This window comes from Dipodomys merriami, unplaced genomic scaffold (assembly GCF_024711535.1).
Source record: "Dipodomys merriami isolate MVZ:Mamm:240054 unplaced genomic scaffold, mDipMer1.0.p SCAF_21, whole genome shotgun sequence".
Lineage (NCBI taxonomy): Eukaryota > Metazoa > Chordata > Mammalia > Rodentia > Heteromyidae > Dipodomys > Dipodomys merriami.
The window spans coordinates 25,919,144-25,937,025 of NW_027203493.1; the positions used below are offsets into that span (position 1 = coordinate 25,919,144).

The 17,882-nt window shown below is 36.5% G+C and overlaps 1 protein-coding gene across 2 annotated transcripts in view; it reads right to left on the reverse strand.

The window, feature by feature from the left end:
- Positions 1 to 3,016: 3,016 nt before the first annotated feature.
- The window catches only part of Nell1 (neural EGFL like 1), an 824,312-nt gene continuing 809,446 nt past the window's right edge, over positions 3,017 to 17,882 (reverse strand). For both annotated transcript variants that reach the window (XM_070032057.1, XM_070032056.1), the window contains 3 exons: positions 7,737 to 7,913; positions 5,376 to 5,600; positions 3,017 to 3,480 (listed from right to left, as the gene is read on the reverse strand). In XM_070032057.1, the coding sequence (XP_069888158.1) occupies positions 3,430 to 3,480; positions 5,376 to 5,600; positions 7,737 to 7,913 (453 nt within the window). In that variant the 3' untranslated portion in view covers positions 3,017 to 3,429. The remainder of the gene's footprint in view (positions 3,481 to 5,375; positions 5,601 to 7,736; positions 7,914 to 17,882) is intronic.

The window sequence follows — 17,882 nt, forward strand, 5'->3', positions numbered from 1 at the left end:
CTCAATACGAGTGCTCTACCACTTGAGCCTCAGTGCTATTTCTAGCATTTTCTAAGTAGTTTGTTGGAGATAAGAATCTCACCACCGCTGGGCGCTGATGGCTCACGCCTGTAATCCTAGCTACTCAGGAGGCTGAGGTCTGAGGATCGCAGTTCAAAGCCAGTCCGGGCAGGAGAGACCGTGAGACTCCTATCTCCAATAAACCACCAGAAAACCAGAAGTGGCGCTGTAGTTCAAGTGGTAGAGCGCTATCCTTGAGCTGAAGAGCTGAGGGACAGCGCCCAGGCCCAGAGTTCAAGCCCCACGGCCGACAAAAAAAAAAAAAAAAATCTCACCACCTTTCCTGCCCAGGCCAGTTTAGAACTGCAATCCTCAGACCTCAGCCTCCTGAGTAGCTATGATTACAGGCATGAGCCATTAGTACTTGACTGCATAAATAAATTCTAATTAGTAATGTCATCTATTATTTTTATAGGAACTAGATAGATTATTGATTGGGGCTGGCAGTAATTTAAATTGTGCTCTGGAATACTAATCATATTTAATCATCTAGTTATACCACATTAAATTTTCCCCATCATGTCTCAGATAAAGAGAATATTGCATATTATGATATTTTAAGACTACTTTTGATATTAATGATACCATAATAAAGTATGCACATATAAATATTTGAATAAAATATTGAGTTTTTTGAATTCCTTGGGAAAAAAGTACAACTGACTCTGTAATATATATCATTATCCAGTTATTGTCTATAGGAAGTTGGCATGCTTTTGTTTTGGGCAAGATAGCAACATTGTGGACTTTATGTCTAACTTGGAATCTGACTATTCAACTCTCCAATCTATCCCACAGCTTTAGAAAATAAACAAATACATTCACCCTCTAGTTCTATTCAGACAAGCAGGAGCTGGACTAGACATGTTTCTGTACATATACAATTGCAGACATATGAAATCAGAAACATTTATCATGGATGCTTTTGCTTTTACAGCAGAAACTGAGGGATTCTTTTTTATTTTTAATGTTGGTAGTAGGGCTTGAACTCTGGGCCTGGGTGCTGTTCTCGGCACTTCAGCTCAAGTCTAGCACTCTACTCTTGAGCCACAGTGCACTTTCAGCTTTCTGGTGGTTTATTGGAGATACAAGTTTCATAGACTTTCCTGCCTGCGCTGGCCTTGCTTGTACTGCGATCCTCAGATCTCCTGAGTAGCTAGGATTACAGGCTTCAGCCACTGACACTAGGCTGAGAGATTTCTTTAAATTGAATTTCCATACATATTTTTAAAACAAGTATTTTTCAAATTCTTCACCACAAGGTTCCACTTAAGAAAGTAACAAAAAAGAGATGAATTCTAATTTGTCATATTGTATCAGTCTTTGTCAAATAATCTATCTGAATGGCCCTTATCATAATTCATCACTTAAAGTTGGGTTTATGTATTGAATTCAATTTTCATAAAAATGTTATAATCTCCATGAACTATCAATAAATAATAGTGATTTGAGTTTGGTAGTTTAAGTTGGTAATTCTAACATGTATGATTTTTATGTTCTCTCTGTTTTTGAGAAAGTTTTACTTCATGATCCAGATTAACCTAAAACTTGTGACCCTCTTGCCTCTGCCACCAAAGCTGTATGTTACAAACCAGGTAGGATTTAAATATTATTTTTGGCATGGTTGAATAACTAGTTACACCTTTTGGAGAGGAGGACTGGGGAAGGGATAAAGTTTAGACTATCTAGGCCAATCTGGCATTGAATTTGTAATCCTGTCTCTGTCTCCCAAGTACTGGGATTAGGGCTTTGCCATGCTCAACCTACCTCTTTGATTTAGGGTAGTGACCAGAAATCTATGAACTAATTTAATTCAGAATAAGATGTTATATGACTGAAAATATAACTTAAAGTTGAATTCTCAGTTCAAACAAAATGTCAGTTATACATTTGTATTCATTTTGTAGAACTTAAAAACTGACAGCTCTTAAAAATCTGGAGGTGGCCCAAGTAGGAAAATTCAGTTATAAAACAATTACTGAGCATACAAATATCTTTCCTTAAAAGTGTCCTCACCATCTCACAAGAGGTAATGTCTATCAGTGGAAAATAGAACTGCACAGGAGTCAGGAGCTGTGGTTATCTGACACAATGGGCTATAAATCAGCTCTGAAAACACCTGGTTGGTCAAACTCCTTGATTCACATTTATGTGATACAGGGTAAATGTTCTTCATCTATATCATGATATTAACTACATTAACTATTGAAGTATTTTGTGAATTATTCAGTACTATACACAATGGATGCAAAGATCATTTTGCTTTCAATGCAAAGAAGGGCCTTAGCATAGATACTTATAAAACATATGTTTGGGTTTTTATTTCACTTATTTTATTTTTTTATTTTTTGAAGAAGGAAGAGGGTTTTTTTTTCCTTTTCTTTCTTTCTTTTACTTTTTAGTGCTGGTCGCAGGGCTTGAACTCAGGGCCTAAGTGCTGGCTCTGAAATCTTTTTTGCTCAGGGCTAGCATTCTACCATTGAATCATAGTTTCACTTCTGGCTTTTTTTTTTTTTGGAGGGGGACAGGGTAATTGGACATAAAATTCTCATAGATCTTCCTGTACATATTGGTTTTGAACTGCAATTCTTAGAGCTAAGCTTCCTGAGTAGCTAGGATTATAGACATGAGCCACCAGCACCTGGCCATTAAAAAATATTTTCTGTTTATGGTCCTTCCCTCTTTTGAGTTCATAACTACCTTTAGTACCTTTAAGATGAATAAGTGGGAATCTAGGTATGTTCAGGAATTTCAAATGTAAAGGTGATACTTTTAGCACTACATCTCTTTTTTCTCCTCTTTTATTTTTAGGTCTGAAACTGGGACTCGAACTTTGTACCTTATGCTTTTGCTCATTGGCTGGCAGCCTAACAACTGAGCCCATGCCTCCAACCCCTTAGCACTAACATCTCACAGGGATATTTCCATGATAAGTATTCAGTGAATGAGACAAAAATCACAACAGGCAACTTTATTTTTAGAACTGGATCCAAAATTGAGATAAATAAATAAATAAATATATGGTGAGGACTCTATTATGTTAGTACACAAAATAAAGCAAAAAAAATACATCAATATTTACCATGAGATCAGTTAAATGTATTTGAAAATGATCTGATAAGGGAAACGTGATTTACAACACGGGAAACTTCTTTTAACAACCATAGACTTTAAATGCACTGCACTGTAGGTCACCTAGACTAGGTTAGCAAGGATGAGCAAAGTGGTATGTCCAAAGGCAACCCCAAACACCTTCCTCAGGATGGAGACTTTGGTAATTGTGTTATAAAAAGCAACTCCTATTCTTCATCATGTTTGATGGTCATTTTGTCCATTTTTTTCTCCTCTGATGAGTCCATTTTCAATACTTCAGTTATTTTGAAGACATTCCAAATCCACTGAACAGCAGACTCTCCCATTCTGGACAACAAGAACACAAGTGTTAGCCAACTGGGCCAGAACATAAGCCAATAAGCAATCTGAAATCTTCATATTAAACAGGATCTGATGCATCCTGGAAATAAAAATGTGAAAGAGGAATTTCTCTTTTTGGAAAGAAAGACAACCCTCCAGAGGCCCTCTTGTGACAGGTTACTAGTGATGCAATTCGATGTCCTGCCTGCACCCAATCCATGGTTAGGTTAACACTCCAGTAATATATGTTTTAGCATTACTTATTTGCTGGATTTATTCTAAGTGAGAGTCTTTCCAAGCATAAATTTCTACCAAGGGACAACCTGCCACTTCAAAACTGATAGGATCCAGGCGGCTCAGGCCTATAATCCTAGCTATTCAGGAGGTTGAGATCTGAGGATCATGTTTCCAATCCAGCCCTGGCAGGAGAGTGAAGACTTTTATCTCAAAGTAACTACCAAAAAGTAGAAGTAGAGCTGTAGCCCAAGTGGTAGAGCATCAACTTTGACAAAAAAAGACAAAAAACAACAAAAATATAACAGAACAAACAAAACAGAATAAAACAAAACAGAAAAAACACCTAAGTGACAGTGCCTTGACCCTGTACCACAAGAATCTATACAAATCCAAAGACAGGATCAAGAAAAGTATATATAGTAAGTATAAATATAATGGCTTATATGACAATCAGAAAGGAGACAGTACAAGAAAATCTTGGAAATTCTTGAAAAAATCAATTTTATATATGGCTATAATAAATAAATGCCTCTTTAATGAGTCTCTAATCTGATCATAAAAATATTAAATAGCATCTTTGTCCATGTCTGGAAATTTAGTTTTCTGTGGCAAAGGGCTAGATGGAACTATGAAATTGTTTCGTAAAAATGTGTAACTTAATTATTTTTCTATCAGGATTATATCTTAACATGATATGCTTCAGGAAAGAGAGAAGATTTCAGAATAGTAACTCTATAAAATGGAAAGTTATCAACCCTGCACTGATGGGTAAAGTTGAGCCAGACTCTGATGGAACCAACTAAATGATTTTTTTAAACAAAACTCAATCTGGAATCTTAAACAGATATTTTGCAAGATATTTTGTCACTGACTAAATATTGCTCCCCCAACTCTAAATTTGTTAATCGTGACTCTTCATGAGCATTGAAGGGAGGGGTGGTTTCAAAATGCATGAAGGTGTTTTATGGAACAGATAAACAACCACTGTAGCAACAGCTGCACCTCCTGTATTAGACAAGTTGATGAAAGATCATAACAAACTACTTAATAGGATACTTTCCCCCTACTTACTGACAGTATCATGAAAAACTTTGAAAAATATCCATGATGAACAAAGTTAGAAGTTTCCTCCTCCTCCTCCTCCTCCTCCTCCTCCTCCTCCTCCTCCTCCTCCTCGTCCTCGTCCTCCTCCTCCTCCTCCTCCTCCTCGTCCTCCTCCTCCTCCTCCTCCTCCTCCTCCTCCTCCTCCTCCTCCTCTTCCTCCTCCTCCTCCTCCTCCTCCTCCTCCTCCTCCTCTTCCTCCTCCTCTTCCTCCTCCTCCTCTTTCTCTTTCTATTCCCTTTCTTTCTTCTCCCTCTTCTCTGTCTGTCTCTCATTCTTTCTCTAACATGCAGGTTAAACTATTTCAAATCCACCATAATTTTTAAAATTCTGAAGCTTAAAGAAAAGGGATGTTATTTCCATGTTCATTTGGAATTTGCCTTTATGTAAGGTGCAGCTATGGTCTGTTCATTCTTATTAACCTCCTGTGAGAAGTAAATGCCTGCTGTGTTTCCTTTGTGTGTCCACCAAACCAGAGCATTCAGAAACCTCAGGAATGACTCTCCTGCAAATGTACTCTGGTAACTGTTGAAGGCCTGTATATCCCCAGGAGAGCCAATTACCTTGCATTTACAGGTTGTACAGGGAGATCCAGCCATTGTCCAGACTGCACCACTAAGTCTCGATACACCGTTGCTGTCCAGGCAAGTTTTTCTGATGTCATAGACCATATTATCAGCCAGGCAGGGGTCACTGACACAGTGGGGACAACATTCTCCTTCTAACATGGCTGTGTATTCACAGCTCAGACTGGGGCAAGTGAGCGGCCAGCAATCTACCTCTCCGTCCTGTGGAGAGAAAGCCAAAATGATGCATCATTGCTCTTCTGCAGGAAGAGATCACAGTAGTTTTCATAGCTCAACTCAAAGAATGTTACCAGTTATCCCAGTTATCAACATTATGGACACTATTCATTCCCTCTGTGAAGTAATACTGCAGAAAACCATCTTTCTCAAGAATGTTTTTACTAAACCTCATTTTGATGGCTCACGAGAAGAGTGAGGTCAGCTCTTTTGTGTGTCAAGTGCAGCCTGTGATTATGTGTGACAAGTAAAATTTCCGTATTACAGTTCAAATGAAGCTTAATGTGCCTCTGCTGCTGGCATATGCAGTTCTAGTGGTCTGCCCATTATAAAATTGCTTCTCTACATATCTTCTTCCTCTGTAATAATGACTGTTATTACACTACATGGTGAGTCACAAGAAAATAGTCTGTTCACAAAAACTATGGTCAGCTATTACAGGTACTATCCACCCTATGTTGATCTTGCTCACTTCTGTATCATCCAGAGTCTGACACAAGGCAGACACAGATAAATATTTATGAAATATGACCCATATTATTCTCAAGATAGTATTTGAAAGCTCTTATTTTCAAAAAAAATCTCTGAGGGGACAGACAAAAGGAAGATATACTTGAAACTCTACTAAACTTCATGGATAAGATTAAAATCAGTCATTCTAGCTACCTGGTAACTAGCTTCTTGAAAAACAATAGCAGCTTTCCAGACTACTATGGAAACCAACTTATAGGCTTTATAAACGTTTAAAAAATATTTTTTCATTTTCAATTATTATAATTATCTTTAAGTAGTTGTACAAAGAGTTACCATTTAACATAGGAGTTTGTGAATACAAGGAATCTTGGTCAATTGACACCTCTTTCAACATTGTCACCCATTCTTCTCCTACCCACTTCCTTCCTACTCCCTTCTCCTCTCCTACCTACTTCCTTCCCTCACTCTTATTAATCTCATAGAATATACATTGGGCTCTTGTCAGCACATTATTGTGTATGTTGTATTTTGATGAGAGCTTGAGAAAATAATTGTGATTTAAATGTATCTGAGTTATACTTCTCAGTATTATGAGTGATTAAGAGTGTGTGTTTTCAAGATTATCTGTGCATTTGCTTGGTATTAAATGTGAATATTGATGGGAATTTAGAGGACAATTTCTCTGATTGCTTGTTTTCATATAGTACTTATAGACTGAAAAATGCATTTGAGCCAATCTTAAGCACCCAGCTAAGACTTTCAATAACAAACTGATTCATGTATAATGCTCTTGGGGACTCTTCACAGATAAAACATACTCAAAAGTCTTCCCATCCTTAGAAATCACTGTTTGAAACACCAGTTAAAATCCAGAAATTAAGCCTTTTATTTTGGATTTCTTATAATCTGAGTATTCTTACTAATATCTCTCTATTAATATAGTCTTTACTTTGTACACACAGTAAGCATTTTGCCTATCTTAATTTTTCTAATATGGACATATAGTGCCTGTATCAATTTGTATATTAGACAGACTTTCAAGTTAGGAAATATTCACAATAGTAACCATATGTCAAGTGCCTTCTACAGAACTAAGTACCTTCTATGTAACAAGTACAGTACAGTATTTGTCTACCACATTTTCCAATCATCCAAAAAGCTATCTGAAATAAGTTCAAAGGAAATGAATGATCAATAGAATGATAGAGCTCAACAAGCTAGGGACACCTAGGGACACCTAGGATAAGATTCCATTTCTATACCACTCAATTGCTAGTATTTCTACTATGTTTTGTTACCTCTCATATTAAAACTTTTAAATGTCATGTTTTACAAAATTTTTGACATTAAAAGGACCAATCAAGGTATTCAAAGCTAGCTATCCATGGAGACTTTTCTTATTCTGGGCTTCCTAAAATTTACTACATAGAAATTAACGTTGTGTCGGCCAAATCTGTACCACAAATGTGTCCTTTTTTTGTCTTGCACAATGTTCTAAATACAGTCAGAATGTCTTCAAGCACAGCAAAGGCCTCTTAGCCCCAGCCCCAGAAGTTCCTGTAAATATTGGAAACACTTTTGATCTACAGCCCACAGCATCTGGGGAATCCCTTCAGAATAAAGGAGCAGTGCAGGAAGCCGACATACCAGGCACCGACACTGCTGGCAGCTGTGGGTCCAATTGTCTCCACTTCGGTAGAGCTTGTGTCCACTTTGATCTAAACATTGACTTGTGACCCTGGTGTCACACTCAGGGCAACAGAAGAGGTCAACACTGGGGTTCTGGCAATCACACGCTGTCCGCCGGCAGAATATCTTCCCATCCTGTTTAGAAATGAGGTGAAGGGCCTTTAATCAACACAGGCTGAGAGGGCAGCTGCACTATGAAAACCAAACTTTGTAAAATACTTTACAAAACTCGTAGAAAACATTTCTTCAAATCTTCGTCAATCCACTTCGCACAATGTCGATCCATGCTTCTGCACGCACGCCCTCTCCAGCCCCCCAGCTTGTAACAGAGCATCTCAAGTCAAATGGAGACATAAAATCTGAGTATTCTTACTGGTATCTCTCTATTAATAACTAGAACAGTGCTCTTTTATTTTGTACCTACACAGTAAGCATTTGACATATCTTAATTTTTCCAATATAGACATACCACATCTGTATCATTTGGTATATGAGACAGCTTTTTCTGTATTTCTTTTTTTTCTGTATTCAATATATGCTTTCAAAAGTCTTTGTTAACCTCAACATATTTCTGAATAAGGGTTATTCAGAACGTTCACTAACCAAATGTAAAGCCTATATGATCAAGAATTCACACCCCACTAATGCATTTTCCTAATTCATAAGGATGTAACTCCTAACTTTTTCAAAAGCATGTATCTAATTTTATCTCTGTCTCCATACTAGCAGGCAGTTTGATTTTTACTTTTTTTACACAGAAAAAATAAACTGATGCCCAGAGACATGAAATACCTTAACTAACCAAGTTAAGTAACACTGACTTAAAGCATCACCAAGGCCTACAGTTTGAAAACAATTTCTAGGAGCTGGGGATATGGCTCAGTGGTAGAGCGCTAGCCTTGAGCTGAAGAGCTGAGGGACAGCACCCAGGCCCAGAGTTCAGGCCCCACAACCAGACCCCGCCAAAAAAAAAAAAAAAAACCAATTTCTACTTCAACAAGAAAGCCTTCGGGTTGTTTATTAGAAGAGTTTGTAATCAGGTGCTACTTTCCACCATGCTGCACTTCACCAAATTTCAAGCACAATACAATTTCTGGAGTACTGGTCTCGAGGACTCCCAGTTACAGAGTGTTGAAGGTCAATAACTTAGTCATTAAGACTGAACATTTTGTAGCCTTGTCTAATTTCATGTTGGTTGCTCACAGTAATCTCACACCTCACGCATTAAAGAAGCTGAATACATAAGATAGACTTGGCATGTGTGGTTATTTCTGAATATTTACAAAACTAAAGAATGGAGGTACTTTAAAGGACATTCAACCAATCTCCATATTAACTGTACATAAAATCATCAATATTATGCTTGAGGAACTCTTCATTGTGAGCTATTCAGAGTGCCCATCTTTGGAATCACTTACTATTAAATCTGGATTCTTATTACATCTTTTTAATATAATTATAGCACTCCCAATACCTTCTATCACATTTTAAGCTGCAGTTTTTAGAAAAAAATTCTTATGTATTCACTGAGTTGTATCAACTTTTGGTTTGGCCCATCATTTTTCATTCATTCATGGTCACAATTGAATTCTCCAATTCTTAATATTTTCTATGAAGATCATGATCTTCATCATCATTATTCCTCATAAATGGAACACTTCTGGTGTTCCTTATTCATTATACTCTTTTTCATTGATCACACTTAATCCTGAAATTTGGGGGTCAGATTTTTGTATGTTCATTTCTCAAGTGACTTAGCTGAGACAGAAATAAATATGTCAACAAAAACAATGACTCAGGACTCATGTGCCTTTTGTTTTCAATGCTGCACTTTAACAGTCTGGTTTCAATTTTTTTTGCTTATTTGGTTATGTCATAATGCTGACTTATATTAAACTTAATGAAGACTAACCCCTCATTTAGCACTGTCAGAACTTGTAGAGTTGGTTGTTTAGGAAAGCTAGCTTATGAATTGTGTATTGCTGTTGTATTTTATTTTATTAGATCCATCTTACCTCTCTTGCCTGACACAATGTTTTCTAAATTCTGTGGCTGCCATCTACCATAGATTGTCCTCCTTCACAGCTTAGTGACATCTGCAAACTTGATGAACTAGCCCTCAGGGTCTTCATCTAAACAATGCTGAATCAGATAGAACTTGCTAAGATAAATGTGCTGAGAGCTGAAGGGGAAATCTTTAAAAGCTTTATATTCTTTACAGAGGATGGGAAAGATATGCTGGCTGCATACATAATAATTATTTTGAAAAAATGCTTTCTCTTAAGTTGCATGTATTGGCTGTCTTCCAAAGCATGAAAAGAAATTACAGCGCTCCAAATATCTCAAGATATGAAAGATTATATGGGCACAGAAACTTTGTGTGCATATATATATACACACAGAGAGAAAGCACGAAAGATTCTGAAGTGAAGCAGATAAATTGAATGAGAGAATCAACTACCTTAGACAATGAAAATCCATGCTCTTGGTATCTTCCAACAAAAAGTCTTGTTTGCTTAGAGTTGCATAACATCATATTCTTTAATCTAAGATTCTGTTGTAGTCCTGTACATTTCAGGTCATCACAGATACAGAGTTTTTGATTATTTATTTTAATGAAATGAAGCTATAAAAAGTAAAGATAGCCACAACATGAAACTTGTATTGACTTAGCTTTCTATGGAACTATACATTCCCCTAGTTCTAGGAAGGCTAGAAATCAACATAGGTAAGTCTATGACCAGCATCAAGCAAAAGAAAAGAAATTATTTTAAAAGAGGTTGCTATATCTGTGAGACCCCATCAGAATGTCATTTCATCCCACATACTAATAAAAGAATGAACAAAAATAAATGGATAACCTCCAGGATTAATGCAAAATAAAGCAATTTATATTTCATCAATTATGTGAAAATGCCAAATAGGCCCCTTTTAGCTTTTAAGTGTTTCAGAACAATGTTCATGTACAAGTTGCCTTTGAATTATAGGGTAACTGTCAAGGAAATCAGTCCATTGGAATGTGACTAAAGACTTTACACTCAGAACACACTTAGAAACCACATTTTGGGAGGAAGTGGAATCCACTCTTGGGGAATCAATGCCACAGACCTTCGGGTTAGTCTAAGAGCAAGGATTCGAAGTTGCAATGGTCAAAACAATCCGCAGTTACATACTAAAGATATATTTCCTATCCTCTGCCTCAGAAGTTAAATGCTTTATGTATTTTATAATAAAAGTTTTATAATAAAAGCTCAGCTATAAACTACTAATAAAAGATGTAATATTGAAATTTCTTCCTAACTTTAAAAAGCTTGATATTTATTTTTGCTAGAAAATTTACAAATGAATTTATTCTTATTAGGCCATGTAAAATTATAGGTATTATATTATAAATTAAGCATTTCATCACTTTATAGTCAATATACTGCTACATTTATCCCATATTATCATTTTTTTATCCCACTGAGTTATTACATATTGAAACTAAAGATGGACTTAGTAAAAAATATTTATGTGCATTGAATAAAAATGTGTATTGGAAGATGGTGAGTCTAAATTTGACCTGTTCCTGCTTCTGTAAATAAAGTTTTATTAGCTCACAGGTTCCCTTCATTCACTCACATATTTCCTATGGCTATTTTCACACCTAATGTCAAAGTTGAAAATTTGGGACAGAGGGCTTATGGTCTTCATGGAAAAGGTGTTGACTGATCGCTGATGTAAATTGTAAAGTTATTATTTACTATAGTTTGTCACACAAAATTCTATTTGGACTGTGGATTCCAATGTTTTTGCTTAGTATTAGTTTTGATATCAGTCACAGCACACAAATTGGTCCCTTTGTCATCTTTAAACATCTGCAGTAGAAACACCTTCAGAATCCATTTGAATGAAACAGGAATCCAGACCTAGAGATGGAAGTGAATTTCCATGTGGAAATTTAACAAAAGAACAAAAAGTTTTATACAAATGGTTTTTAAGTATCATGCATCCTTGCACCATGAGGAGGCTGTAGGGCAGAAAAAACTGATTGCACCTAAAATGATGTTGGGCAGAATGGTTCACAAAGTATATTCCTCAAGTATTATTACTTCCTTGGAGCTAGTTAGAAAACACATTCTTATACCCCACCCAAATTCTACTGGTAATTCTACCAAATTCTACCCAAATTCTAGTGCTAAGGTTAGGGTCAGTGATTAAAGCTTCTATAAGTCCTCTCCATATAACAAGGGAAAGGGGCTGGGAAGGTGGCTCAGTGGTAGAGCACTTGCCTTGCATGCCTGAGGCCCTGGGTTCGATTCCTCAGCACCACATAAGAAAAAAGAAAAAAGCCAGAAGTGGTGTTGTGGCTCAAGTGGTAGAGCGCTAGCCTTGAGCTAAAGAGCTGAGGGACAGCGCCCAGGCCCAGAGTTCAGGCCCCACAACCAGACCCCCCCCCCAAAAAAAAAAAGAACAAGGGAAAGTATCAGAAGCTAATGAAACATCATTTGTCTGTTTGAAGCATTGCCAACATTCAGCCTCTCATAATAAGAAGAGAGGACTGGAATCTCACACTGAAAGAATGAAATCAAGGAAATAGAAATGGAGATCCTCTACTCTGACTGGATTCTAGTGTTTCACAAGGTGAACTAAACTTGCTAACATCTTTGTGTTTCAAAGAAAATGAATCAATTTAGGGCTTAGACAGCCGAATTCTGCCATCAAAAATACCATAAGCAAGAAGGTATTGATAATGCAGCTGGATGGGTTCAAAAATCCAGAGGCAAATTTCTTTACCCTAGCCTCCAACACAAACTGATTCTATCTAGTCTTCATCCTGTAGGTGTGTGTCATGTTCACAATGGCAGGCCCATTTTCCTGGCAGCTACTTACAATCAGGTTATTTTCTCTTTGCCAGAATTATACCTGAAGCCTTTCAGTTGCCCTTGCATGGCCATCCTCCTCATTTTCTGGGTAAATGTTTCTACCAAGCCAGGGAAATTGGCCATTATTACATACAGTTTCACAGCAAAGGTCTTTTCCATTGGACTCCTTCTGTGTTAACAAAGAAATTTGCTCATGACTTTGTTCTAGCATTTTTAATTAATTATAACATTCTGTTCTACTTATCTCTGGATTCTTCACAAAACTTAAACTCTATTACTGCTTTGTTCTTAGCATTTAGTTTCAGGATATATGTTACTACTTTTTACTAAATGAAATTGCAGGAATTTAATTCAGCCCTCACAGTTGTCTTTCTGCCAAAGGCTTTCTAGTTACTGATAACAGTACAGTGTCACCCTCTGCTCCTTATCTATATACTTAGGACATTTGAAACTATGGATGGTGTCAAACTCCATATATACTGTTATATCTATACACATAAAGCTCTAATAAAGCTTATATATTATGTATGACATAATGCATGACATAATATATAAATTATGTGTAATTAATGGTTTTGTTATGATTAACAATAATTCATTATATGAAAAAATTATAAAGGTATACTGTTATAATAATTAGGGGAATGAACCCCAAGATAAGTATTCAAATGTTTTTTTTTCTTTCATGCAATTGTTTCTAACATATTTATAAGATGATTTCTACGTTGCTTTGTATGTCCCTCCCCCACGGTATAACCCCTGCTTTCACTGTATTTGATGTTGGTATAATTTGTGGAGGGGAAGGACAAAAACAAATCATTTAACTAGGGATACTGGTGGACCCATTGCAACAATGAGATGTACAAGTTGTTATGTCGAAAAACAACTTTAATGGGGGGGGGGAGGGGATTGGGTGAGGGGAGTATGGGAAGGGATGGGAAGTGGAAACAAAGAGGAGGCAACAATGCTTGATAAGAAATGTACTCATGGGGCTGGGAAAGTGGCTCAGTGGTAGAGCGCTTGCCTTGCATGCCTGAGGCCCTGGGTTCGATTCCTCAGCACCACATAAAGCAAAAAGAAAAAATCTGGAAGTGGCGCTGTGGCTCAAGTGGTAAAGCGCTAGCCCTGAGCTTAAGAGCTGAGGGACAATGCCCAGGCCCAGAGTTCAGGCCCATGACCGGACCCCAAAAAAAAGAAAAAAAAAGAAATGTACTTGTTATCTTGCTCAAGTAATTGTAACTCCTCTGTACGGTATTTTCACAATAAAAAATAAAAATAAAATAAATAAAATAAAATAATTATGTGAATGTGGTCTTGCTTACTGTCAAAATATAGCACTGTAATCCCCATTCTTATGATGATGTGAGATGAAATTACACCTACATGGTAGCATTGGCATTGTGATATTGTATTAGGTTACTACATAAGAGAAACTTTGCAAGTGCTGTAGTATGAAAACATTCAGTCTGATAACCAAGAGGGCTATGAAGTGAACTGAAGGTGGCAAATGAAGGCCAAATCCACAGGACAATAGCATGACTCATACTCAAGATGGCCCAAGATTTTATCACCCTACTCAGAGCAGCGAACGATTTAAAGCTTGTGAAATGTTTATTTCTAGAATTTTGAGTTTCCTGCCTTTAGACAATGGTTGACTATAGTTAGCTGAAAGTGCATAGAGTGAAAGAAATCATGAATAAAAGTTTCCTGCTGTGGTCCTAAGTACAAGTAGAGGTAGAAATGTAATAGAAGCTGTGATTGAGTGCATAAAACATAACTTTCAAATCCTGAATCTTTCTCTTGTCAGTGGTACATGAAATCTGTTTACTCTGCAAAATAGGCATCTAAGTCTCACACTTGTTCCTTTAGAGTTACTTTCCTTTGTGCTCTTTTTTTGTGTGCCAGTACTGGGGTTTGGACTCAGGGCCTTGCAATTCCCTTGGCTTTTTTACTCAAAGCTGGTGCTGTCCCACTTGAGCCACAGCTCCACTTCTGGCTTTTTGCTGGTTAACTGGAGATAAGAGTCTTTCTTTGCCAACCTGGCTTCATACTTCTGTCCTCAGCTTTCAGCCTCCTGAGTAGCAAGGATTACAGATCTGAGCCACCAAAACCCAGAGAGCTTCATTTTTCCCAAAGCATAGGGAACACCTAGACCCAGAGACTGATGACCCATCATTTCCCATCAATATATTCTTTCATGTGATCTTACCTTTCTATCTTTCAGGTTCTTATGGTTCCTTTTCTAGAACCTTTACAATATTATAAGTGATTCATTCTAGTTACGTTTGATTTCCTTAGGCCACATATCATGCTCAGAGCTTGACCAGGCATTTAATTTTTTTAATTTATTCTATTGTAAAGATGCTGTACAGAGGGGTTACAGTTACATGAATAAGGTAATGAGTATATTTTTTGTCGAGACGTTACCCCCTTCTTTGTTTTTCTCCTACTATCCCTTCTCTCTTCCACCTCTCCTACTTCTCCCCCCCACAAAGTTGTAAAGTTCATTTCCAACATAGTGTCTTGTAAGTATCATTGTTGCAATGGGTCATCTTCTGTCCTGTTTCAGCACATTTAATTCTTAAATATAAAAGCTATCGTGATCTTTTGGTTCTAGGAATCCTAAATTGCATACCATAGCTCTATCTTCAGCCTTTATCTTCAAACTTCATACCTGTTCCACAATCTCTTTGTGCTTATATTCTAGCTTTATTCACTTAGTGTTTCCAATATAATATGTAAGCTTATCGCTTATGAGTTTTTTGCAATTCATTTCTCCTCACTTATTCCTAGCTAAATTTCTCCTCAGTTTTCAAAGTCTCTTTAAAAGGCCATCTTCTCTATGATGTAACCTTCAGTTTTCATTTGCTTCCTATCATCTTATAGCATACTTCTTTTCCTATGATATTCCTGGAATTCGTAACTATTACTATATGACAGATGGTTAATTGCTTTTGCATCCATTTCCTTCTTCAGCTAGATGATTCCCAAAATGAATGCAAACACTCATCCTACAATGTTGCATTTACTGGAGGCCAATAAACCTGGTACCTCCATACCTTCCCATGTGACAAATTCACCAAATAAAGATATCATCCCAAGACTTGACAAATTATGACAGAAACCTATGGAGGTAGTTCTTGTGTTCTAGATATTGCTGGGAAGGGTGGGTTCCAAGTAGCCAAAACTGTCTGCTTAATCAACCAAGTAGTTATATATGCAAAGCTGTGCTACTACCAAAGAAATCAATAGAATCTTAAAAGTTGAAATCCATTGTCTATGCCCAGATTTTATCATTAAACTCCATTTATATGTGGACACACTTCAAGGTACTTCTTTCAATTGATATAGCATGCTAGTAGCTAACCTTGTATATTGACTTTCAAGGGGAAAACTGACCTTTTAAAAACTTTCACTCTGTTTCTTTCAACAGTAAGCCTTTGTCATTTGTTGTCTTATATGAGATTCTATTGTGTGATTTTATTTTTATTGAAGGAATATGATTGAAACAATAGTAATTTATACCCTAATCTTGATTTTATTTCAAGGCTTCCAATATGATGTCAGTATAACCATATATTTAGATGCTTAAGTACTGGAGATATTTCTTATGAATTGGAATAGGATACTTTCATCCACAAATAATGAACATAAAGATGGTTGCAGACAGTTCATTTTATGAGGAAGACTTTCAGATTTGATTCAGGATATTGCAATCAGCTCCTCAAACATGGTTCTCCCTCTGTTTTGAAACCCTGGGAAACTATGGCATAAGTGGCTAATGAAGTAATAGTAAAACAACAACAACAAAAATTATAATAAGAAATCTGCCTAGTACTTTATTCAGAACATGATTGAATGTGGTGGTGGTAGTAAAGGCATATCTTACTAATAAATACTACAAGAATTGTTCATCTGCTGTGGCAATTTAAACATAATTTTCATAAGATTTGGGGGACACTTTAGAAGTCAATAAGAACAAATGGTGATGCTTGGCTTATTAATAAATTTAATTAATGATGCCCTAGGAAATTTTTAATGATTGGTGGGTCTCTTGCGTTAACACAGGAAAAAGAAAAAATTTTGGTTTTATAACAGTCAAAACTTGAGCAAAATTCCTAAGAAAAGTGATCAAGAAAACGTATCAACGATTTCAGTTTGGATTGTGGACATCCTCAAAAGTTTAGAAAAATGGTATTTCCTCAAAAATGAATAGCAAAGAATCCATCTCCATTTTGCTGGCTGAACAGGAAACAGAATTGCCATTGGGAATTGATATTCTCAATTATCTTAAGACAACATAATCTATTCCCTCAAAAACAGTTGTCATTGATTCATAACCACCTGGTTAAACAATATACTTAATGACATAACTTTTGAAGAACTAGCCAACTAATAGTAACATAATTCTGAGCTCACAGTTTAAACTCAGTCAAAGTGGATTTACAGATTTCCTAATTGATTTGAAACAGATTCATCTGCCTCATCCATAGCGATGACTGGCAATAAAGGAAAACTATGAACTTTCAAACAAGTGAAGCTCATATCCCTGGAAAATATAATGTCTAATTTTCAGAATAGACATTTATGCCTTCAGTATTTACAGCAAGTTCTAAATACTTCTTATAGAGTCCATTTCTTCATCTTGCAAAGTTGTGCTCTACGAATGGGTGTGTGAAACATAGCAGCTGCTCAAGAAATGGAAGAACAGAATCTAAAGTTGGGTTATAGAAACATTCAAATACAATTGGAATTCCAGTCTTTTGGCCAGTGGTGATATCGTTCTCCCTAAAGTTCCCTGGGTTGTTGAAGTGTGATAGACCTTAAAGGCAGTGGAAGAAATGATTTCTTGAGGCTTATTCCAGCTATGTTTCTAAGAAATACAGGACTTAGCAGGAGAACTGGCTACCTGGCTTCTAACCAAGTAATTTGTCTAGATTTTCATGCCCATCAAGTCTAAGTACAAATAGCCTCATCCCAAGAGATATAGAAATACAAGGCAATACCTACAGTAAAGCAACAACAAAGAAAAACTAACAGGAAAGACCAACAAAAGAAAAAATAAAGCACAAGGAAATCAAACACTTTCATAGTCCCATTTTGCAAAGCATAAAGTAAAGCCACAATGGTGATAGAATTTAATTTTAATAGGCAGTAAACTCACTATCAAACAATTTCGTGTAAGAAATAATCCAGCACTGTGATAGACAAGAATATCAATTACTTAGAGGCCATGAAC